General features: G+C 41.8%; 1 protein-coding gene across 4 annotated transcripts in view; it reads right to left on the bottom strand.

Annotated features, from left to right (window-relative positions):
• The window catches only part of DAAM1 (dishevelled associated activator of morphogenesis 1), a 159,775-nt gene that overhangs the window by 67,730 nt on the left and 67,420 nt on the right, over positions 1–24,625 (bottom strand). For 3 of the 4 annotated variants that reach the window (XM_058567030.1, XM_058567031.1, XM_058567032.1), the window contains exon 3: positions 8,394–8,483. In XM_058567030.1, the coding sequence (XP_058423013.1) occupies positions 8,394–8,483 (90 nt within the window). Of the gene's footprint in view, positions 1–8,393; positions 8,484–11,576; positions 11,626–24,625 lie in introns of those variants that run through there. The other variant, XM_058567033.1, reaches the window with a different exon arrangement.

The following is a 24,625-nucleotide window of genomic DNA, read 5'->3' as shown; positions in this document are numbered from 1 at the left end:
CAATATATCCTCCTAACTTACCACCTCCTCCTCCAAAATGTCCTGTGGTTCAACTAAGGGAGAGCTGCTTTTGAAATCCTCACCACTGTTCTGAGAAAACTAGCATCATTATTTAAGAACGCGGAGATGCATCCCAGGCTAGCGTGAGTGTGAACAAGCAAAAACTCAGTCCATACTCCTGTTTCGATCATAGTCGCCATCACTGACACTGATGGTGACAACAGCTAACATCACCATGTCCCCAGCTCTCCCATAAACTCGGAAATCATATTATCTCAATTTTCACAACAGCCCTGTGAAGTTGATCCCATTGTAGGGAGGAGGAGAGAGAAATTAGAGGAGTTAAGAAATATGCCCCAGGTGGTATAACCAGTCAATGGTATCCTGCCTTCTCAGGTTACCTTGTGGATGGCCTTTAACTACGCAAAGTATCTCTCATAGCTATTACTTGGCTTCTATTTATCTTAGAAAAAAATAGTGTCACACACAATACACTATAGTTTAGAACAATTATGAGGGATAAACGTAATTTAGGAAACTTACAGGCAGATCCCTCAATTGAAAGGTTTTTGGAGATAATCCTCCCAAGGGAGGTCCTTTCGCCGGCAGTATCCCAAGCCTGAAAAACAGAGGACCCTACAGAACCAGAATGTAATACCCAACAGGAGACTCCAGAAGTTGTCCACAGTATTTTAGGATGTTCACTTCTCCAAGCACCGAAGAAGAAAGATAGATATGTTTGGGTGAATTCTACGGGCAAGTGTGCTTACTGCTTCTCCGTTAATGAAGCCGGCCACCTACTGAGCATTAATGTTTATGAAAACACAAACTGTGAGCTCGGACCATTCCAGACACTACAAGGCAGGGGTGGTACCCGACACAGCTGGAATGACAGAACTGATAACACTAGGAGGAAAACATATGCAAAACTAGTATCACAGGGAGAGGAGGCAAATAAACACTGGTGAACCAGTGGCCCTTTACTGGAATATAGCTTTGGTTTATGGGCAGCCCGAGGCAGGGAATCCCTGAATTTTGGACTCCAAATCTAAACTTTGGTATTCATTTTGATAGCACTGGCTTTTGTAACAAAAAGAAAATGGGTCACCAGCTTTGAGATTACACTACTGGGGGGAAAGGGTAATGAGAAACATGCCTTCAGCAGGTTTCTGGGCAGAAAACAGAGGAAATCTCCTCTGGGCCGAGATCACCATGTTTTCAGTCACTGCCTAAATTGATAAACGGGTACTGAAAAACTCTGGGTGGTTTACAGATTCACCTTTGTTTTAATTCCCTCAGGGAAGAGTTAAAAAAAAGGGAAAGAGAGGGGGAGAAAAAGGGTCCTTGAGTCAGACAAAGAAAAAGTGCCAGGGCTGTCTTGACAACACAAGCACTGGTTGCATTTTAAATAATATTTATTTTTCCTCCTAATTTCAATAGAAATATGTGGTTGCTTTGTAATGTTCCAGTTGGGTAGGCTGAACGACATCCTTTCTCGTAGCGTTGCGGGTAGGGTGAGCTGCAAGCGAGACTCGCAGGGGAGATGTGGAGGCCGGAAGTGAAGCGGCAGCCATTTTGCAGTTCACACACGATCCTGTCTCTGCTGGCTGGCCTCGCTGGTGTGGAACAGCAGGCAGGTCTGCCGCTGCTCCACCTTCCCCTGGATCCTCCTTCAGCTCCTCCTGGGCCAAGTGTGTGTCTGCTGAGCTGCATGACTAAAGGCTCAGGCTTCTGCAGGACACCACATCAGAGACAGCGAGCACTAACACAGGCTTCAGTCTGTCCCTGTGGGCCCCAGCCTATCCTTGCTCTTCCCCAGTTTACATCCACCTTCCCTCCCAACGGCCTGCTCCATGGACATGAAGCTCCAGCATTAGAGGTCAAGACACGAGCTTTACGGAGGGAGCTTAGCCAGCAGGTCAACCTCTGTGCTCTGTGTATGCCTCCCTCCAACAGTCCTGCTTCTCTGACGGAAACCTGACCGATACAAAATATATTGTATGCCTTTTTTAAAAAGAGCAATTTTATTTTTACAAGCAGGAAAAAAATATTCCAGGGTAGGAGGGAGAACAGTGCAATATGGAAAATTTGGGAAATATTTATATAAAGAAAAAAGTAAATGACCCACAATCCCACCAAACAGTTGTTTCTGTCTGCCTCTCTCTATATATTTTTGCAAACTTCTGATCATACTGATTACAGTTTTATATCTTTCTTTTTTAACCATATCATTACACACTGAGCAGTTTCCTGTGTCATTAAAATTTTTTTGAAAACATGACTTTTCAATGCTACAAGATACTCTGTTATGTTATGGTTGTGTACTATATTATAACCATCCTCCTTTAAGTTGTTCACAATCACGGGCTTTCAGAGACAATGTTGCAAAAACAGCCTCACAGAGTTCTTTGCCTGCATCTCTGATCACTTCCTTGGGGTCAACTCCTAGAAGTGGAAGGTTTCAGGCTCTGGATACATATTATCAAATGGTTTTGGTCACCATCTTCAGTCAATCAGCATTGTATACTTAGGCCAATATTAGAAATCTTTATCAACCAATATAGCACAGGCATCAATGGATCGGAACCAAGGACGCGATGTGGGAACAGCGTCCTGGAGTCCTCTGCTGTGCCATAACAGGAGCTAACCCTTGAGTGCCTGAATCGTGGGGGAAGACTGGTGGGCCCCTGGGGGAAGGGTCAGGCTGTCAGGGTGGTTTTTACTGGGAGGGCTAGAGGCAACTGGCTCTTTACCAACTGGAAGTTGGCAATATTTTGATAGATACTACAGTTTCACTAGGGAATACCCAGTGAACATCAGCCAGTGTTGGAGTTTCCACCCGATGTTTTCTTCTCCAGGCTGAACAAACCTCAGTTATCTCAGTCTTCTCCCCAGCGTCTTCACTTTTCAAAAGTTTAAGCCCCTTTACAGATTTCCTAAAAAGCCCTACAAAGTGTGTTTAGTAAAGATCAGATTAGGCCAACAGTCTGAACTTGACCTTTTAAGCATTAACAAAGTACGAATCCAGAGGGAAAGTGTCCAGTGCACGTGAACACAGCGCAGCTGTGGAGAAAGGGGCCAGTTTCTAGAAAACAGGGTGAAAGCATGACAACATCCGCTCCCCCACTGGCATAACCACTGGATGGGTCAGCGCAGGGAAGGAACTGTCATCTCAGTCACACAAACACCCCCAGAGCACGGCGGCTCCTTCCTCTGTGCCCCAGAGCCTGCCTGCTTACCTTATGGAGCTTATGACAAGTCTGGACAATTATTTGATTTTATCTGCCTCTCCTACCAGGACCATCCACTCCAGGAAATTTGACTTATTTGTTTAATCATCCTCAGAACATAGCCAAAAGCCTGCCCCAGAGAAGGTACTCAGTACACATGAGGTGAATCACACACCAACACGCCCTTCACCAGTTGCACTGCTTCATTGAGTGAAGCACCAGACACTCAAAGCTTGTTGTTCCTTATTGTTTCAATCTGGGATTATACACAAATCCTCATCTCTCATAGCCAGGGAATATGTAGATCGGGCAGGGAGTTCAGAGCCTGCAGAGCCTGGAGACGCCCATTGTCCTAAAGCTGCTGTGCTTCCCTCATCTATTCTTTAGAGAAGCAAAAAGGAAAAACAGCCCATCTTATTTCTAATCATTACTACTTCTGCCACTTTCTTTACCCCTGGGCACTTAGAAGCATAAGTGACGACTGGAATCCATTATCAGGGTGAAAACTCAATAGCAGGAGACCAGACCAGGGACCTCTCAAGAAGTCTATAAATGTAGTTACTGAAATCCCGTTTTCCCCTTTCACTGGCTCCCTCTCCCAAACCCTGACATCTAGCAAAGCGGGCCCCTGAAAATCCAAAGCTTACTCAATTGCACGTTTAAACAACCATAGTAAAGAAAGAAGAAGTTGTCTGACTTGTCTTCTCTCTCAGATCTCCCAGGTCGAATGCCCAACCATTGCTTCTCCTCCCAGTCTACCCACAGCAGCTTCTCAGTAGGACACTGGGAACAACTAGAGGATTAACTTGTCCTCTTGCCTCCTCGTTTTCCAGCTGGTTTGTTTGACAATTGTGTAGAAAACTGATGGCTCCTTCTGTCTTGAATGTCACTGCTTTAGCATATGTTCCTTTAAATCCCTGTTTTAATGCAACCACTGCCTCCCTGCACTCCAAACACTGGGGCCTCCACTCGCAGGGAAGCGAAAGAACCGCATCCTGACGACCGTACACAACACAACTTGCACCTTTCTGTGTGTGGTGGAAGGAGGACGCCTTTCGTGGAGAGGAGTGGGGAAGTGACCCAATTAGGACACACAAACCAGAGAAGGGGACTGAATGAACCATCAGCCACTTTTCCTAGACGTCTTCAAAAGGTGCCTGGCACGGGATCAGCACTCGGCACAAGTCACCGCAGCTGAGCTGCAGCCAGGTTAGGCAAGATGCTCGAACCATTTAATGAAACTGGAGTCAAACAAAACTCAGCAGCAGAGTAAAATTCACCTTCTCCAAAGCAGGCCTCAAAAGAAACAGAAACGTAAGATGAAGAATCCAAAGCCATGTACTTAAGCCTTAGCTTTAAAGATCAGAAATGGAAGGAGGAAAAATTAGGCACAGTTGTCAAATCCTGATCTTTGCCTCAAAGATCTGATGGCACTACAGCTAACAGTGTCTGGCCCCATTCACCTACTTTGCAAACTCTGAAGCTCAGGGAGAAGGAAAAAGTACTTTCTGGATACATATAAGAACTGGTGAAGTGACACAACTAGTACAGTTGCTCCCATGAAGAATTGCAATTAGGGAAGATTTCTGCCCGTGCTGATAAGATTGCTGTCGCCATAATACAGTGTATACACCATTTTATTTTCTCCTCTCTGAAGACCTACTCCTTACTTTTCCCAGGGTTTAAAAATCATGTTAACAATAAGCAAATACAGCATGGCCAGATGCCTTTCGTGGTCAGATGGTTCATTGTTTAAAAAGCTTCAGTTTAAAATCCAAAAGATTGTTAACAGATGCAGTTTCTGGCTGGAGACTGGGAAAAACCTCACTTAAACAAAAGAGTATGTTGTGATTGGAACTAAAAAGGGAATTACCTTTAAAGATAAGAACCACAAACATTTCCTATTTGAAAATACCCCCAGCCCCACCAACAGGACCTTTTTGTGGACCTCTCACGAAAGTTAAAAAATTTGACGGTGGATTGCTGCACACAAGAAACCACGGCTGACCAGCCAGTCCAGTCATTTTTACAGATTTGTTTGGACTTTCAGCACGGCCACACATCCATCTCTTGCTCTCCCCCAGATTACTCAATTAGGCAAAATTCCAATTAATTTCTTTCCAATTCTTTTAGCCCAGAAACACTTTTGCTGCTTTCATTTTGGCTCTGGAAATGACTTTTCAACCAGAGACTTAGATAGAGAAGTTTGAGAAATGAACACAGAGCTTGATAAGCAGACAGCCACTGCTGGGACTCAAGTCACTGTTAGATGGAAAAGAGCCACTCGGCTGAGAAAGGCCTGGCCCCATCTTGAGTTCCCAGTCTCATTTGCCTCCACAACTGCTGTGGACTTTTACACAGAAAGCTTGCTTTTCAGCAACTCCTGTGTCTGTTTCTGTTGGCTTTCGTGGGCCCTTACTCTATGGCTTCACCATGTGTGAGAATGTCTGTAATGTCCTGGGTTCTAATCTGGAAAGACAGATAATCTGAAGGAGCCATGGGTGTGTAACTTTCCCTCGGCCTAAGAAATGAATATGGTTTGGCTTGCTGGTGACAAGCCTGATTTGAAAAGGCTACACAAGATATGGTTCAAGGAAAATAACCTGTTCTTAGTATTAAGGATGGCCACCAAGGGCTCCATTATGAGAATGGGCAACCTGTCCCTTAGGAGATCCCATTCTCTGAAGAAAAGTCAACAGCATGCCCTTTTCCTGCTTAGGTTCTTGTGTTCTCTTACTCATTGTATTATCTCCCAATTTATTACAGTGCCCAAAAAAAGGTCAGTTTCAGACGAAAGGCATAGTATGGTTTTAACAGTCTGAGACGCTTCAATCAAGAAAACCCTTAGTCGAGCAACGCCACCATCCACTTTAAAGTGAGGCAGATCTACAAGCCCATGGGATTCTCCCAAGAGTTACAATGGCTTTCCCACTCAGCCATGCCACTGCTAAGTCACATAGGGACTCCAAACCACTGGAGTGAAGCAGGGAGCTGCTTTCCCACAGACCCGTGTGATCCAGCCAGGTACCAGCAGGAAGGGCCATCCGTCAAGAAACGGGACTCTGAGGCCAGCGGCCACATCCGTATCCATCCTCCCACAAAGAGCCAACCCCACCATGTGCACGAGACAAGGTCTGCAAGGGGATTTGCTAGGCCTGGAAATTGAAAAACGAGCAGCAGCTGCAAGCCCGAGGTCACTGCTATCCTCCAGAGTTTGCCTTTTGTAATCTAAGGGGCAGTAGTTTCCATGATTAACTTTCAATTGCTGTCAAGGGTGTAATAAAATCTGGGAAAGAAGAAAACTTTCCCTTCGGTGAGCTGCTCCCATTTGCCTGCCTTTTCCTTTCCTCCAGCGCATATTCTCAATCCCACTTCATACTTGTTTCCTGATTTTGAGAAAAAAATCTGCACTCGGTTGAGCCAAAATAGACAATGTCCTCTGTGTACACAGGCACTTGAAGACTTTTCTTTCTCAGTTCTGGGGGCTCGGTCTTTAAGATGGCTGTGGGAAAAGTTCCCTTGTTTTCAAAGACCGTACAATACCATCACTTTCAGAACTAGATACATTTTATTTTCATTTTAAAATTCTTTCCCAGTGTATTTTATCTGTTTTCTGAGCCATGACAATCAGTTCAACAAAAGACAGGTTTTCCAGTTGGTAAGATGTGTACAAAGAGAAAGAGAAGAAGACATATTCATTCTCAGACACATCACACTGGGTACTACTGGGTTAGGAACCCGTAAGACTCCAACTTGGTCGGATCTGATAGTGGCTCAGAAATCATACTGAGAGGTTACCGGTGGACATGTCTCTCAGCAAGGGAACCAAACTCCACATATAGTCTTATCAATTTTAACTGCTCAGGTGGAAAATTAAAAGCACTTTAAATTTCTTGACAGTTCAGTATAACACTAATAACTTAGTGGTTCACCTATACATTTATTTCAAAGTATTGGATACTGGAGTTACAAAGATGAGTGAGACATGGTGCCTCACCACCAGAGGCACAAAGTCTTGTTGGAGAGGGGCATGCGCAGGCTCACTGCTGAAGAGATGCTCCTGAGAGGGTCCAATTACACAAGGCAGCATGCCAAGAGACAGCCACGCGGGCAAGCGGAGGCCCCAAATGCATGCTAGTCACCCAAGAAAAGGTTTCCCTGACTGATACTGTGTCTTGAAAAGATGCTAGATTGCTATAGTTTGTCCCTATCACCCTGGGGCAAGAGTGAGGAATCGGAGCATCCGCTGCTTGCTGGAGAGGTGGCATTTCTCTCGGTGCTAGCCCTGCCCTTCCCGTCACCCCATCTGAATTCAAGTCTCTACTGGAACAGAAGCAAAAGTGGCAAGAGACGGTCATGAACACGATTGGTTCCAAAAGTGGGGTGGAAACAGTCTGAGAATTTGCCACCGGGTTTAAAAGATGGAAAGTGAACTGTATTGCAGGAGATACAGGCCACAGGGTGACGCCTAGTGCCATGGCTGCTAGGGAACAAGCTGCCCCAGATATCCACTTTCCCCTCTCCAAAGACAACAGAACCCCCAGCTTTTAAGCAGGGGTGACTACCCGGAATAAAGACTGTGTTCCTTGCAGCAAGGTTTGGCCATGTAGCTATCTGGCATGTGAGGGGAATTCAAGTGTATAAGTCCTAGGACACGTCCCTAAGAGTGGAGGGGGGGAGGCCTGTGCCTTCTTTTCCTTTCCTGCATTCTTTGTTTGGAATGTGAAATGGCTGGAGAGCCACCTTGAACCATGAGGGCAAGGCCGCACCTTAGAGGTAGCGAAATGAAAGTTGTTAGAGGGTAGTCACAGAGGCCTGTGGCCCCATAACACTAGTCCTAACCCACCTACGTAGAAACTTTTATGTAAAGAGCAGGAAAAACACTTTGATCTTCATGTAGGCCAACGTCATTTTGGGTCTCAGTTGCACAGGATTATGAATAACGGTTACAGGTGTAGGGTTGGGGGGTGTCCAAGGAAGGTTGATAAAAACATCTGAGGAGTCAGCACTTTGCCGCATGTGGCACCAAGGCCACAAGGGGACACATCCAATCTGGTTTGCAGGTTATAAAAAGCTGCCTGATTTCTAGTGGTGAAATGTGAGAGCAAAGGAAATCAAAAATGATAATTTTCCAATTAACCATAAACACAATAAGTCTCTTACCTTTTTCTTGCTACAGTATATTTGCCACTTTTTCTCAGCTGGAAGTGCAAACATGGCTTCCCTGTGTTTGTCTGTGAGGTCAAGTTCATCCTGAGAAGAAAAATAATAATTAGTATTTCACAGATTAAATGTTATTCCCATAGGGGATGTTATCAGCATCATCAGGGAGAGAAAAATACACCAGCACGTATTTAAATGAACTCGGGAAAGATGGAGAAGCTAAGTTACAGTGTAAGTTACCACCAAGCAAGCATGTTCCTGGCTCCAGGCAGGCCCTGCACTGACTGAAGGGTGTGGGGAGGGGGTGGAGCATGGACAGAACAATCCTGAGCCACGTGTACAGCTGTAGAGGGTTCACTGAGCAGTCAAGGCCATCAAAGGTCCAGAATTTGGAAGGATTAATCGTATTACAGACAAGGGTTAGCCAGGGATGGCTCCACAAACACTGAATATCAGGCTGGGCCCTGAAGGACCTGGACCTGATGCGAGGAGGGAGGAACAGACCCAAAGGCTGGGATGTGGGAACAGCCTCAGTGTGTTTGGGGGACACTGACCAGCTTAGCTGAAGCACTGAGATTACGCAAAGAATCATCACATAAAAGATTTGAGAGGTAGGCAGTGATCAGTTTGCGGAGAGTCTTAAATGCCAGAGTAAGGAGTTTATTCTCTGGACCAAGGAGAGCCAATGAAGGTTCTGAGCAAGGCAGTGACATCTTCATCGCCATAAACTCCCCTAAGATTTACCCAGTACTTTCTATGCCAAGCATCGTGCAGGCATTGTCTCATTTGGTTCTCAAAACAACCCTAAGAGCACCACTCATTATTACATCCTCGCTCTAATAATAATCCCTGTTGTAATACAGCTGTGGGAAATTTAGGTGGAAGATTGGGTAAGTAACTTGCTCAAGACCACACACCTGGCAAATGATGGGGCTGGGTTTTCAGCCCAGAGCTGTCTGACTGCAGAGCCCAGACTCAGCCTCTCAAATCACTGTCTGGAAATATTAATTCTACAGTGGTGTGCAGCTTAGATTGGACACTAAGGGAAGGCAATTTACAAACATCCATAACTAATGAATAACAACAATGGGATAATGAATATAAAGTGCTTAGAGAAAAGGTCTTGGCATTTACTACCTCAGTCTACGGTTGGTATTATTATTGGTATTGAGCATCTGGTACATTTTTATTCCTATACAGAAAGTTATGTCGTTGAAGGTGGCAGATTGGTGGGTGCAAGACAGACATGTAACAAGATGCTATGAATTGAGGCACAATAAGGTTTAGATCCCTGAGGAGTATAAACAAGTCCCCCTCTGAATGCCTTTGGTGTTTATCTGTAGTTCTGCCTCTTGTGGACACTGGCTTCACAACTTATACTCCCACCTCCATTTAGTCATCAAGTCCTATTATTTCTTACTTGAGAAGTCTCATAATTTTCCCTTTTTTTCATTCCCAATGAAACCACCCAAACTTACGCCCAAATAACCTCTCTCTCAGCTTTTGGCAATAGCCTCTGCACTGTTCCTCCCTGCCGTTCCAATCCTTCCTACAGCACAGCCAAAATTCATAAAGGCAGTGGTTGTCAGATTTGAGCAAGCATCAGAATCACCTGGAGGACACCCCAAACCACTGATCACCCAGTGTTTAGGATGGAGCAGGTGGGAGAAAGTGCAAGAATCTGTGTTTCCAACAAGTTTCCAAGTGTTGCTAATGTTGCTGGTCCAGGGACCACATTTTAAAACCACTGCCTTAAAAATAGAGCACCTGTGCTATTTTGAGCTTCCAGTTTAAAAAGCTTCATTAGTTCCACATTGCCTACAAAATTAATCATACATTCCTCAGCCTGCCTTTGAGATCTTCCATTTATCACTCCAACTGACTTTGCCAGGCCCGCTTCTGGTTATGCCCTATCTTGTTAACACCTACACCTCCAGGGCCTGGCCACTCAAGGCGTGATCCAGGCTAGCTGCCCATGGAAGTTCTTAACCTCGTTAAGCCTCTGCTTCTTCATGTCAAATGATGGGCATATCATTTCTCTTGCAGGGCTGTTGTGAAGATTAGTGACATCAACTAAGCATGCAGTAATGCCTGGCACAGTAGTACTGTTGTCATTTCTCTCATCATTTAAACACAAGCCAGGTGCCACTTTAAGAGAAAGGTAAACAGCTAAGTCACTAAAACACACACCCATACACCAACAGAGTATTACACCCTAACCACATGAAACTAGTTAAGAATTTCAACAATGAACAACCAGGGAAGGAAGGAGATATTCACAAAAAATTCCATTATGAGGGAACATGTTAAAAATGTTAAAATTTTGGCATGCAACTATTATATATGCAAACTAATTATTTTTCTTCCTTTCTTAATTTCCTGTGAGTAACACCTGCTCTCACCTATTGATGAATGGGGAAAATAATGGTGACATAAATCACTTCTCAACAATTAGGGTGTTTGGGGGAGGGGGTGGGTGATCAGCTCAGTTATTCAAACAGCCCGATAATATGGTGAATAGTTTGGGGAAAAGGTTTGTGATTTGTGAGAGAGAACAGGGCTATTAATGTTGCATCCTTTACTACACTACAGCACTGTGTTTTTGCTAACTGAGCAGAGGTGTGAAGAAACGTGTGAATCCTAAAACCTAGCAATTCACAGCAAAGGGTATTAATATCACCATACTCTGCTGTTGAGAGGTAGAAAACTTCTGCTTCTGCTGAGACACAGAAATGACTAATTCTGAATTGAGAGAACACAGTTGAACTAGGACTCAGGGGCAGATGGGTTCATGCAAGAAGAGAATTTCCATGAAATAAAAAATAAAAAGTTGCTGTAGGGTCTTTGGATATAATTTTGGATTACAGGAAGAAAATGGGAAGGAATAAATGGATACTGATAATAGTAACAGCTAACAATTATTGAGCACTTTCTGTGTGCTTAGTTGTAGTGTTTTATAGGAAGTAATTTAGTTTATCTTCACAGCAATCCTATAAAGTGGATAATGTTACCCCATTTTCCAGGAAACTGAATCACAGAGAGATTAAATAGCTTGCTCAAGGTAACAGAGCTAGTAAATGGTGGAGGAGGAACTTGAGGCTAGGCTGTCTGTTATAGAGCCCACATTCAACAGGTGAAATCATGACACTGATATAAATATGAAAATGCATCTGCTACACTCACAGCCTACTGAGTTGCAGGACTGGCTCTTGTGGGTTATTCAAACTTGGACAAGTGACTTAGCCTCTGAACTTCAATTTCTTCACCTGAAAAATGAGAATGATAATATATATCTGATAGAGTTCTCTCAAGGATTCATTCATGCAACCAAAAATATTTTTTGAGTGTCTACTAAGTGCCAGGCACTGTGTTAGGTACAGGGGACCGAAAGGCATCACAGAGCTCATATTCTCCGGTGGGCAGGAGGGAAATCAAGTAATCACGTGCACTCAGGATGGTCACACAGGAAGCTGAGCTTTGAGAGCCCCCTTGCTGTGGGGAAAGGTGGGGCAGCGAAGGCTTCCCAGGGAAGTGAAGTGAGAGCTGTGAGCTGAAAAGAAATTAAATAGCTAAAAAGCACTGCAACCAGGGAGCAGCAGCTTTGAAGGACACTATGAATTTTGGTCTTTCTCCTAAGAGCAATCAGAGGTCACTGGCAGATTCTGAGCAAGGAGAGTGACATAGATTAAATTAGATAATAACTGGGAGTGCCTAGGCACAATGCCCAGACTGTAATAAGACCCCTACTCCTTCATTCCAAAAGTATCTCTGCTCTGACTCATTCCATGTTAATAATATGGCTGAACCAAGCATGCGAGACTATCACAGCCTTAGGGATCAATCAACACTCACTTGCTGTCCTACCCATTCCAGGACCATGGCCAGACATTATAAAGAATACAAAGATGAATAACAGACCCTGATTTCACGGAATTTAGAATCTAGTTACAAAGATAAGATGATAGAAGGCTTTAACGGTTCCCTTTCAAGATAAAGTCCAAATTCCTTAGCTGGTAGGTAGAGACTCGTCATGATGTGGCCTTTGCAGACCTGCCCCATGTCACCTCCTCCTCCTCCACCAGTAGTCACTTTTTAGTACTTCTGATCACAAGCTGCCCACTTCTGAAACTTCTGCACATGCTGTCCCCTTTTCCCACAGAGCCCTTCCCACGACGTCTAAGGATTAACCCTATTCATCTAAGCTTTTACAAGGCATCAGCTATTCCCTCCTGGCAGGCAGCCTATCCTGATCTTCCTGCGATGGGCAGCTCCTCTATGCTCCCCTATCCTTGCGGCCTTTAGCACATTGCTACTGACACGTTATTGGCATGTCTGACTCCCATTCGAGAGTCCCAGAGTGCAGGAACTAAATTTGTCCTATTCACTTTGCATTAATTGCCAAATTAGTTATTGTCCCCAAAACAATACCTGACAGATTGCCAAAAAAAAGAAAAGTAAGGTTAGGGAAGCTGGGAGGGAGAAAGGGAAGGAGAGAGGAAGACAGGGGATTATTGTAGGACATAGTGACGATCAACTCATTTCCAAGATTAAAATCCATTCTTGTTTTTTTTTTTTTTTGGTGGTAAAATATACATACAGTGAATGTCCAGATCTGAAGTATACAATTTTGAGTTTGGCAAAGGTATACACTGAAGTGATTGTAGCACCTTACTCTTCCATTAGCAATATATGGCTGTCCAGTTACTCCACATTCTCACCAACATTTGGTGCTGCCTTTTTAATTTTAGCCATCTAGTTCATGTGAAGTGGTATCTCAGTATAGTTTTAATTTACATTTTCTTGACAACTGATGCTGAATATACTTTTTCACATGTTTATTAGCCATTGGTATGTGTCTTTTGTGAAGTATCTACTCAAGTCTTTTGCTCATTTTTATTGAGGTGCCTGTCCTACTATTGAGTTAAAGACTTTTTTTTTTTTTCCCCACACACATATTCTGGAAACATGTCCTTTGTCCGAGGTATATATAGTTGGCTCTCTGCATCTGTGGATACGGAGGACATCCACGGGACTTGAGCATCCCAGGATTTTGGTATCCATGCGGGGTCATGGAACCAATTCCCCGTGGATACCGAGGACAACTGTGTTGAGTCTATTTCCCCCATTCTGTGGCTTGCCTTTTCATTTTGTTAACAACTTATGTTGATAACAAAGTGTTTTGATTTCGATGAAGTCTAGTTTATTAATCTTTTTTCTTTTAGAGTTAGTGCTTTTTGTCTTCTCAAAAAATCTCTGCAACTTGCAGGTCAAAAAAGTATTCTATGGTTTCTTATGGAAGCTGTTTAGTTTTAATTTTAGCTTCTCTGTTTGAATCTATACTCCGTCTCCCAGACCCCACTCTTGGCATCTTTCTTTAGTTACAACATGGCTGGATTGCTTGTGCCTTCTCTCCTTTCCAGCTGCCTGCACTCATTTAGATACACTGCTGGACAAGGAGGAGAACAAAAGCACAGTTGACAAAAGGAGGAAAAAGAATGGAATACAAACTAATTTGAAAATCATCTTGACACATTAGCTCCTTCAAGCTCTGACACTACTTCAAGGTAATGTTGCAAAAGATTTTTCATTTTGATACTTAATTCAAATACTGAAAAAGGCAATAGTGGAAAACAAAGCAATCAGGATTACTGTATCTCAGATAGCATCTCTTTACATTAATTTTTAAGGAAAGAACATCTAGAGAGGCAGAAAGCAGATCAGTGGTCGTCTAGGACTGGAGGAAGGACAGGGACTGGCTGCAAATGGGCAGAGTGACAGAAATGTTCTAAAACTGGATTGTGGCGATGGCTGCACAACTGTACAAATTCACTCACTCTCACTGAATTATACATTATAGTGGGTGAATTCTATGGCATGTAAATTATCTCAATAAAGCTGCTAAAAAAACCCGCAAAAATCAAGCATGGTTGTTGGAGCCCCAGGAAAACAAAAAATTCAGAGTAGAGAAAATATAGCCTTGTGTACATAGTAAGGAAAAATTTCTGGTTGACATTAGATAAACCAAGGAGTCAGTTTAGAAGAGAAACTGGTTGGAAAGAAATGTACAAAGAGGAGGGAAAGGAAAAATGTGGACCTCTTTAGAGTAAGTTGCTCAATCTGAGAAATGTCACAATTTCAGACACAACCTTTGTTTGAAACCAAAGAACACTTCCATGAAATATCTTTAACCTTTCCTTGAAAATTACATAGATTCTATTAGGATGCATTCCATTTTGGCCAAGAGATAGGCAACGTACGCAGTGTTTCCCCCAAGGTCCCTTAACATTAAACTAAGTGAAATGTTCATATTAGCGGTAAGTCCTTAAGAACACTCTCGAGGTTGTTTTCTCCTTTTCCCTAGTGGTGGCACCACAGAAGACTACTGGCTCCTCTGTGAGTTAATAGCCAAGTTTTCCTAAGACTAACAAACAAATGTAATTAGCCCAACCCCAGGAAGCATCCTGGCTGCTTCCAGAGCACCTTACTTTTTTTTTTTTTTTTTTTTGCAATCAGGCTATGTCAGATACTGTTTTGGGGACTGGCAATTAATGCAAAGATGAACAGAACAAATTTAGCTCCTGCTTCTACACCTTGGACTTAGACAGCCTAACTCCTTTCATTGGCCATCAAATTTTTTTTCTTCATATTATTCTTTCTTAGAATTTTTAAAGTTACTTAAAAGAAAATGATTTAGTGTTTAATAAAGGAGAAACATTTGCACCAAGCATCATTCCCTCCATAGAAAGCTCAAGTTTCCTAAAAACTGAAACCAACAAACAAAAACCTAAGGCTTTCTTTGGAGAAGATATTAATTATATTTTTATATCTTTATAAAATATGTATGTTACATATTTATACTACCTTAGAGAAAAGCTATAAATTATATATTTTTTTATTAAGAAGAAAGGACTTCTGAGGGAAGCCCAGCTGTGGGAACTCAAGTTCTAGGTTTCGCCCTAACAAAGCATATTATTAAGCCCCACTTCTAAAAGATTCTGTACAAAGAAATTTCACCAGTCCTACACGACTAGCAGGCAGCTCTATAGGGAAATCTACATAAATCAGAAAACAATTGGCACAGTACAAATAAATCTAAGGAAATGGATTGATTTGCTAGATAAAGCAAGGGAAGGAATTTTGAAATAATGTACAATAAAGGTCTTGAATGAGTTGAAAAAGCTTTTTTCAGAGATGTGAGCTAAGTTGAAATATGGGGTTATTTATAAAACCTCCAAAGCAATATTGAAAGCATTTATTCTTTGAAAATCTATGAAATCAATAGATTTCAGTGAGCCAATAAGTAAGTTTCTGACTAACAAGAGAAATCTCTAATAAAGGAATTCAGGATTTCTATTTCTAATAAGTTAAGCTAACTCTTTACATACATACTAATATATCTTCACACAGAGGTAGAAGGACATGTGATTAACGTTGGGGGGAATGGAGAATTAAAAAATGAGGAGAGAGGAAGCTAAGACAGGTGCCTGGGGTCACTTTGTCAATCAACTCACTATTTTGTGTGTGTTTATGTTTCTGGTTATTTTGCTTTGTTGGCTTTTTAATGGTCCTTGACAAGGTAACTGTGCACCTGACTCAATGTATGAAGCTCACAGAATTTCTAACCATATTAGTACTCAGACAAGGCTAACCTTTCTCCTTCAGGTACTTGCCCACACCAAGCAGGCCCAATTCACCCATCCAGACCCCACCCACCAAAGGTTTCCCACAGGCCCAGCAGGCAGCAACCCTCAGGCTCACCTCACATACGTCCAGCATTAGCAGTGCCTTCTCTGGATTTAAGCCCTCTCCTCCCACCCCACAACTCAACACTACCAGAAATAAGTCAAACCCTTGGAGGGACAAGTGACCCAGCCTTAAGTCATATGACACAGTGATAAGTACAACATCGCAGGGAAAAGGCCAGACGAGGCTGGTGGAGGACCAAAAGGTGACACTTTGGCAGCCAAAAAATGACACTTTTATAAATATATGGAGAGGACGTACTATGAGGCTGAGATAATTCATTAAACTTATCAACATCCATCCCAACCACAGCAAATGACCATCACATCCAGGAGTCATGAACTGACCATGAATTGCCAATGCAGCTCCTAAAATTTAACGACAATGACCCCGAGAACAGTATTTTATTTTCATAGTGATGGTTTGAAATCTGAAAGATAGATAAGATTCTTGTTGGTTTAAATAGAGGTGCATTCAGTGAATTATTACCTGCTCCTAACCAGTCAGGAAAGACACAAATGGAAAGCAACCAAGAGCTTTAAATCCCAAAAGGGAGGTGTACACACAGAGAACAATTTTCAGCCAGTAAGGTTCCTGCCAACATTCTTAGTCATTACACAAAATACCACAATATGACTCACCACTACCTACACAGTAATGCTCTGTGTCTGATAGACGTGTTTTCATTCAATATACAAAAATAAGAAGTGAGAAATCCCATATGCAAAGGCTAATAGAAATAACTTTTGGTTTCTTACTACCTATGGTTAAGTGCTTTATACTACTTCCCTTCCTCCCTGTAATAGCAGGCAATGCAAACCATATCCAGTTTGCTAGACAAAGTCTGCTGCTAAACCTGTAGGCTTCTTATTTAGCCTGAGTTATTTCAACTAGAAACTCATTAGAGTAACTTTAACTCTTAATAAGTCTACATTACCAGTAGTTTTCCAGTAATCTAAAATAACTCCGTTCTAAATATATGTTAAAATCATCTCCCAACTCCATCCAGCCACTCAAATTTCCAGTTTTTACATCTATAATCTAGTACAACTCCTGTTGACAAGGCTTAATTGAGAATTTCTAAGCAGTGTTTTCCTAATTGAATGGAGGGACTTGGTCTCCTGGGACACAGAACCAGCTGTCAAGTGACAGACAAGAAAGGCACCCTAAGGCCCTGTGGGCAACTGTGAAGCCAAGTTCCACACGTCCCCCTTCCCCAGTGACACAGCTCTGCTCTTGCCAGCCCAGGCCCTCCCACGCCTGCTCAGCACGCCCTCCAGAGACTTGTCGGTAGCTCAGCTGATACTTTTAAGTTTTAATTGGGTCAAAAGATATCTAGCACAATGAGTCTCTTTCCACTTTGCAGATATTTATTTTACCATGTAACACATGGCAGAGAGACTGTTAAGAACAGAAAATATTATTTAAACATCATCCTCCTCATCTTTGTAATCTGCTACCCTTCATCCCAGCCACTTGGGTGCTCCCATAGTAACTGACATCCAAATGAAGATGATAAGTAAAAAGAATGACAACAGGTGGATGGGGTACAGCAAGAGGGCAGGGATCAGCCCAAATCTATCACTACCTCATCGAGAATAATTCAAAATACAAACCCAGCTGCTGGAGAATTCAGCAGTCATTAATTCATGCACGCACACACATATGCATGCACTCAAATACTTGCTGAGCATCTCAAGTGTTACCCCTCAGTAACTAGTTATTCATCCAGGCCACAAGCATTTACTGAGCACTACTCCGAGCCAGGCACTGTTGTAGATGCTGGGGGTCCTGAGGGTAAAAAGGCCAGATATGATGCCTGTGTGTCATTTTGCTCTATAAAAGTTCAAAGGTGCATATTTATAGCGGATTTCACATCATGAGTGTCCATACGTGAACAAACTCAAACTGTCTGATTGTTTAAAAGATGGCAAAGGACTTGCTGACTTTTTCTTCTACATCTAAGAAAAGCCCATCTTTCCTGAAAACAACCCATATATATATTCTAAGTGAGCTTTCAGCCATTTGGTTTAGTTTAGTTCTTAAATATTACATTGTGTAATGAAATAAACAGCTAGCAGCTGTGGGATGTTTCCAGTGGATTCATTTAAAATTGGACAAGAGAGAAAAAATTGCAACTTTTTTATGGATCTGGTTCCCCCCCCACACACACACACGTAGATATATAGTTCTTCATCCGTGAGCTAGAAAATCATAACTAAAAGATGTAGCTGGTACTGAGCTCCCATAACACACATCAAGAAACAGTTTAAAATTCCAGGGGAATTCTGGGAATTGAAGGTGGGGGAGGAGAGGATTCCAAGCGCAGTGGATAAAAATATTCAAGGACAGTTTAGAACTGAAATACACCATCTATGTATCTGGTATTTACTTCCCACAGGCCATGTGACATAGGTTTTGTGAGAGCAAAGGGTGTTCAGATGATTCCCAGCACATCAATATATATTCTTATGTGCAGTTATTTATGCAAACTACCAGATTGTTCTAGTCATTACTGAAATACATTTTCAAAATTACACTTGAAAGGTTACCTAAACCACACTACTTACGGAGATCAAATTATTCTCCCAGTCTTTTAAAACCTGTATCGGTTTACAAGGGGACATATAGAGAGTTGGCAAGTCAGTATAGTATGTTGACTTTGTGTAATTTGCACATGGTAGCCTGAGGATTAAGTTAAATAATCAGATTTTAAATTGTAGCCAAAAGCGAAATAGGTACATAACCGCTCAGAGTCTCTTTAGGATTCATGGTAATGAAAATCAAGGCCAAGGGGTCTCATAACCATTTTCTCAAGAATCTTAGTTTGGAGATGGTTTTATAGTATTTGTATCAAAAATAAGTTTTCATGTTTCTTTCCTCCATCTTTCCATGCCCACCCCATTTCAGTCCCAGTAATCTAAATTAAGAAGCACCCAGAAATAAATGTATTGACTGATAAAGTATCTAACAGGAAGCCAAAGTCTCAATTTAACAGCCTGTAGAAAAGGACATTTGGAATGATCTTGGTGAGATAAAATAAAAATTTAGGACTAGAAGGAATAAAATGGTTTTGTGGTTTTACCTTAAGCTATACTGAATTTGTTTAGTGAGTCAGAAGACAAGAAGGAAACTTAGTAAGATGGTCAACATGGCTTCTTATCTCTCAACAGACAAGACCTCAACCAGTACAGAGAAATGAATACTGTCCACGGATGAAGATTTACTGCCAACCCTACTTTGATTCTTAGAAGTAATGCAATGTTCTATTCAAAAGTACAACAGATATAAGCAAGCAAAACTACCTATATCAACATTGCCCTATATCACAAACCATCAGTTGTTCCCAGGGCCAAAATAATTTGTTTATAAATGTCTGGGTTTGGGATCATTTTTTGTCATATATTGGCAGCAGTTCACGTTTACTACATAGGAATTTTAGCACTGAACACATTTAAACCCATATCTACATTCCCACTTCCCTCTGTGATGTAGTGCATATTTTCATACTGTTCTCAACATTTTCCTATGAACTCATCAAGTTGATTTATCCAAAACTGCCACAGAGCCAAGGGAAGATCTACTCAATACTTTTTCTTCTTTGTCAACTAATCATGTCCCTCAGCGAAACAGAATTTTCTCTTTTGACCTTTACAGGTTTGTTAAATGTAAAGAAATTTTAACCTTACGGAAATAGAACAACTTTAACATCAATTCCTTTATTAGATTCTGATTTTTGGCTTCCAGACAACTGAACACTTTGAGACTATTCTGGATATTTCTTTTAAGTCTTTATACAGTCTGACTTCCTCTGCTTAATTACTGAGCAATCCTTTATACTCTAATTAAGAAACAGTAGATTAAAACTATGACTCCCTACAACCAGTTTTTTTCCTTCCATCAGATTAAAATTAAATGTTCTTGCTACCCAATTTTTGCCTCTTTCTTGGAGACAGAAACTGAATAACTCCTGTAAGAAACTTTCTATTCTTAGTAATGATCTTAGTGTAAAAGGCAAGTTTTAAAAATAAAGAGATAAAAAGTGTTGAAACTTTTCATTGATTCTGGGGATAATGTAAGAATTTTATTATTAAAGAGAGCTTATAATAGCCCAAGAAATTATGTTGACAGCCTGAGAAGGTGGGTAACAATTCACATGGCTAGTAAAAGAACAAACTTTGTACACTGGTAAATCTATAAGACTAACTTGGATTCCTGCAGCTCCTTTCATACCAAAGTGACTTCAGAATACATTGAAAAATGACGAGATTACTGATGTAGGTTCCCAAGTGAATTCATTTGGCACAGCTGACCTTGACTGTGAATTCGTCTAACTCTGATACATCAACTAAATTCTCTCATCCCTGCTATCTTCATTTCTCAAATTCTGTGCTGGTTACTAATGTTGAGATGTCCTGACTACTTAATAATAATAAAACTGACCTATGGTAAGTAATTATATGTATGAAGATACAAACCTTCCCATAATCCTATGGTATCCACCATCACTACCTTCCCCACTGAGATTCTAACTTGCGTTGACAATCTTCAATAGTATAAATGGTAGTTTCATGATCAGTAATGAATTTCCTAGTAAGAAAGAAAGTTTCTTTAAAATATTTTACATTTCCTGGAAGGCACAGCATTCTATAATATATTACCCCAAAATATTAGACTCATTGGCCAAGTAAATAGAAGACTAAGTATTGGATTTGCAAGAAGGCAGATTAACTAGAAAACAGTATAAAATGGAATTGGTAACATTTCAGGCTTAGGAAAGCTTGGGTCCATACTGCATATTATTTCCAACCAGCTATAAATTCACAGTGATGTACTGTATTAGAAATGAAAGCTTTCCTCTAATAAGTCTGTGAAACTGATTCCAAATACATTAACAACATATGTACTATAAGAGGTGAAATTTACTACAATACACTTCAAAAATAATAACCAGATTTGTCTTAAACCTGGCTTCTCAGCTAAAATTTCACCCAGGAAAAGCAGTTGTACATTTCACATGTTTCACAAGGCAAGAGAGCTGAGGGAATCTGTGAGGAGATACCAATTCCAATGTCACTGTTGCTGTGAAATATTCTGTAGGCAACCCTTAGCCCATCAACTCTGGGCATATGTAGGAGTCTATGCCTTGGGTAGAAAAGTGGAAGGCGGTTCTTAGTAATTCTCTCTTTCCTTTCTATTTCAAAATTAAAGTAGCCAGAGGAGGTATGTATTGTAACAAGAAGGCATCTCACCTCACAACTGGACTCAAAGGAAAATATAATTTACCCAAGGATACATGATACCTTTTACTAAACTTACTGACACCTCATAGAGGCTGCAAAGAGCAATGGTTATTTTTGTAAATGTAATCAGATAGCAAAATATTTTGATGTACTTTGGTATATTTGGTTCAATGAGAACCTATAAGAAAGCAGAGGTACTTTCTTCTGGTTCAAATAACAATCTAAGATATATAATTAAATCAATAATACAAACATCCCCATCCCCTTTTCCAGGCTCACCTCTCAGAACCCCCAATCCTCCAAGCCTCCTATTTCATGCCCCATCTACACTGAACTTGCAGTTCTTTGAGCTTTCCACACTTTCTCTCTCGGCTCCCAACCCTATATATGCTGATCTCACTGTCTGTAATACTCTTTTCTCTCCTCTTTGCCTGTATATTCCTTCTTGTTTTTCATGTCTTACATTAAATGTCACTTCCTCCAGGAAGCCTTCCAAGATCCTTCCACACTAGGTTAGGCATCTGTGGAGTTTAAGGGAAGGTGTCGGGAAACAACACTCTCCTTCTCCAGCAAGTTTGGATTTAACTGAGAGCTAAGCTAAGGAATCAAGCAAATGGAAATCAAAATACCTTCCTTTTCCCTCATGAAAGCCAACTTGGAGAACTCAACTTTCATCTGCAGACAAGTGGGCTTGCTGAGATTTCAGTGCTGAATTAGACACTTACCCATCAGTCATAGGGACAGCTGGACAACTGCAGAACTTCCCAGAGGGGACTCTTCCTATGAAATATATAGCACCAAGGGTCACAGAATGTGCGTTTTCTGAAAGCAGGTTGACTTGCAGAGAAAGACAGAAAGGGAGAAGGACTGAGCTATGCTTATCCCAAAGAGGAGTGGGAAGAGAAGCCAGGAATGTTACTCCTGGGCAGGAGAGCTAAGAGCGATGGAAACGGAACCTGTGAGTGGAACTCCCTCCTCGTGAAAAAAGGGGAATAAAGGTTCTTCCCCAACACAATGTCCTGCTGGAGCAGCCCCTCTCACAGCCCTCGGTCACACTGCATAAGACGGCGTGTTAGTTGCCTGTGTTCCCTACCAGACCATCAAGCCCACAAAGTCATTAAGGACCATGGCTGTTTTGCTTACCAGTTACCTCAGGACACAGAGCAGGCACTTGCCACATACGCACACACCCCGAAAGAACGGATCAGTCAGTTAACGACACATTCCTCTGTTCATCCCAGAGGAAATCTTCTACTGCTAACATTGAGATGGAACAGTTACCTGAATAAGGACAACTGAGCGAGTTGTCATGCCTAGGGCTCTTCAGATAGGTTGGTGGGGATAATCTAAGACCTTTAAAAGCCTGTAGAAAAGACAAGACTATAGTTGAGTCTTATTTTATGGGAACAGTGCTGAGTCTCAGATTGGTTATGTTCTTGATTTGTGGCTGAGGCACAGGACAAAGCAGAAGAAGTGGAGAGGGGAGGTGGGGGAGGTAATACGGGGAAAAGGATTGATGCTCAAAAGGCATCAGACATATGGTTAGCCAAGATGACACCAACTCGCAACTTAATATTTTTAAATATTCCAAACCAGTTAAAAATTGTTAGCAGGGAAACTCTATATCTATTTGGCAACACACACAAAATCTCAAGTTACACGTCCTCGGTTCTCCAGGAGCTATAAAACAGCTTTACAAGCAGCTGGTTAACGGGCAGGGAGTAAACACTAGCAAGAACTGGCAAAGATGTGGTGCAACTGGAACCCTCACACAGCACTGGTAGGAATGAAAAACGGTGCAGCTGCTCTGCAAAACAGTCTGGCAGTTCCTCAAAAGTTAAACACAGTGTTACTGTATGACCTAGACGCACCACTCTTAGGTACACCCATGAGAACTGAAAATATATTTCCATGCAAAAACTTGTATATGAATGTTTATATAGCAACATTATTCATAATAGCTCGACTGGCAACAACCCAAATGTCCATCAGCAGTGAGTGGATAAACAAAATGTGGTATGTCCATACAATGGAATATTATTCAGCAATAAAAAGAAGTGAAGTACTGATACACGCTACAATATGGATAAACTTTGAAAAGATTATGCTAAGTGAAAGAAGCCAGTCACAAAGGATCACATATTACATGATTCCATTTATACGAAATGTCCAGAATAGGCAAATTCGCAGAAATAGACAGTAGATTGGTTAGCAGTTGCCAGGGGATGGTAGAGTTGGGGAGAAATGAAGAGTGATGGTTAATGGGTAAGGGAGCTGCTTTTGGGGGTGATGAAAATGTTCTAAAATTTATTATAGTGACAGTTGCACAAGCCATTGAATTGTATACTTCAATTAGTGAATTATATGGTTTGTGAATTGTATCTCAATAAAGCTGTTATTAAAAAAAAATAGTCTGGTTGTGGGACTGGGTCCTCCAGAAACCACCGCATCCTGAAATTGGAATGAGTCTGATTCCACTGCCTATGGCAGAGAGCCTGCTGGAGAACAAGGCGCTCCTTGCTGCCCACCTTCTTTCAAGATTCACATGGTGACCTCCCATCCAGGCTTGCTTTATTTATGAGATGGTAAGGCTGCAGTAAGCAATTCTGAAAGCAACCTACTTGGTATCACTTTTAAAAACATCAAATGAGTAAGTCATCAAAAGAGGCAAAGGAAACGAGCTTTCGACAACCGGCTCTGATGAGATGCTTCCCAACAGATATGGAGGTAAAATGACCTGCAAGCTAGGACCCATACTGGCTCACTCACAGCAGGCAGATTGGCTTTCAAGAAAAGGAAAATCCTCGGATATCTGCTTAGGGTGTTGTGCCCAGAAAATGCCTGAGTTATCGCCCATCCCTCTCGCTGCACTAGGATGTGAGGTGAAAGCTCCTACTAGGTGCCCAGCCTTTTTAAAGAACCCTATCAGAGAGACAGGGTTACCCCCATTTTATAGGCAAGGAAATAAACTCAAATTCTAACAGAAACCATCTTAAAGGAAGTTACCCTAGGTTGCAGAGTGGTCTGACTCCAGAGGCCATGCACTCTCTGCCTTCCCCTATGGCCTCCCGCTCCTGTGCGTGAGCAGAGGCAGAGCTGCTTCTGCGACTACTCATGAGAACCCAGGGTAGAGGTTTCCAGTGGCTCTGAGTCCCCCTCCCTTGCCCCAGGACACCGTTGGCAGTTGGATGGATTTGTGGTCTAAGTCCCTGAAGTTAGAAATAGACAGAAATCCATCCGTCACTC

Source organism: Diceros bicornis, chromosome 24 (genome assembly GCF_020826845.1).
Source record: "Diceros bicornis minor isolate mBicDic1 chromosome 24, mDicBic1.mat.cur, whole genome shotgun sequence".
Classification (NCBI taxonomy): Eukaryota; Metazoa; Chordata; class Mammalia; order Perissodactyla; family Rhinocerotidae; genus Diceros; species Diceros bicornis.
The sequence above is the reverse complement of the archived record's forward strand: the minus strand, read 5'-3'. Positions and strand labels throughout refer to the sequence as shown.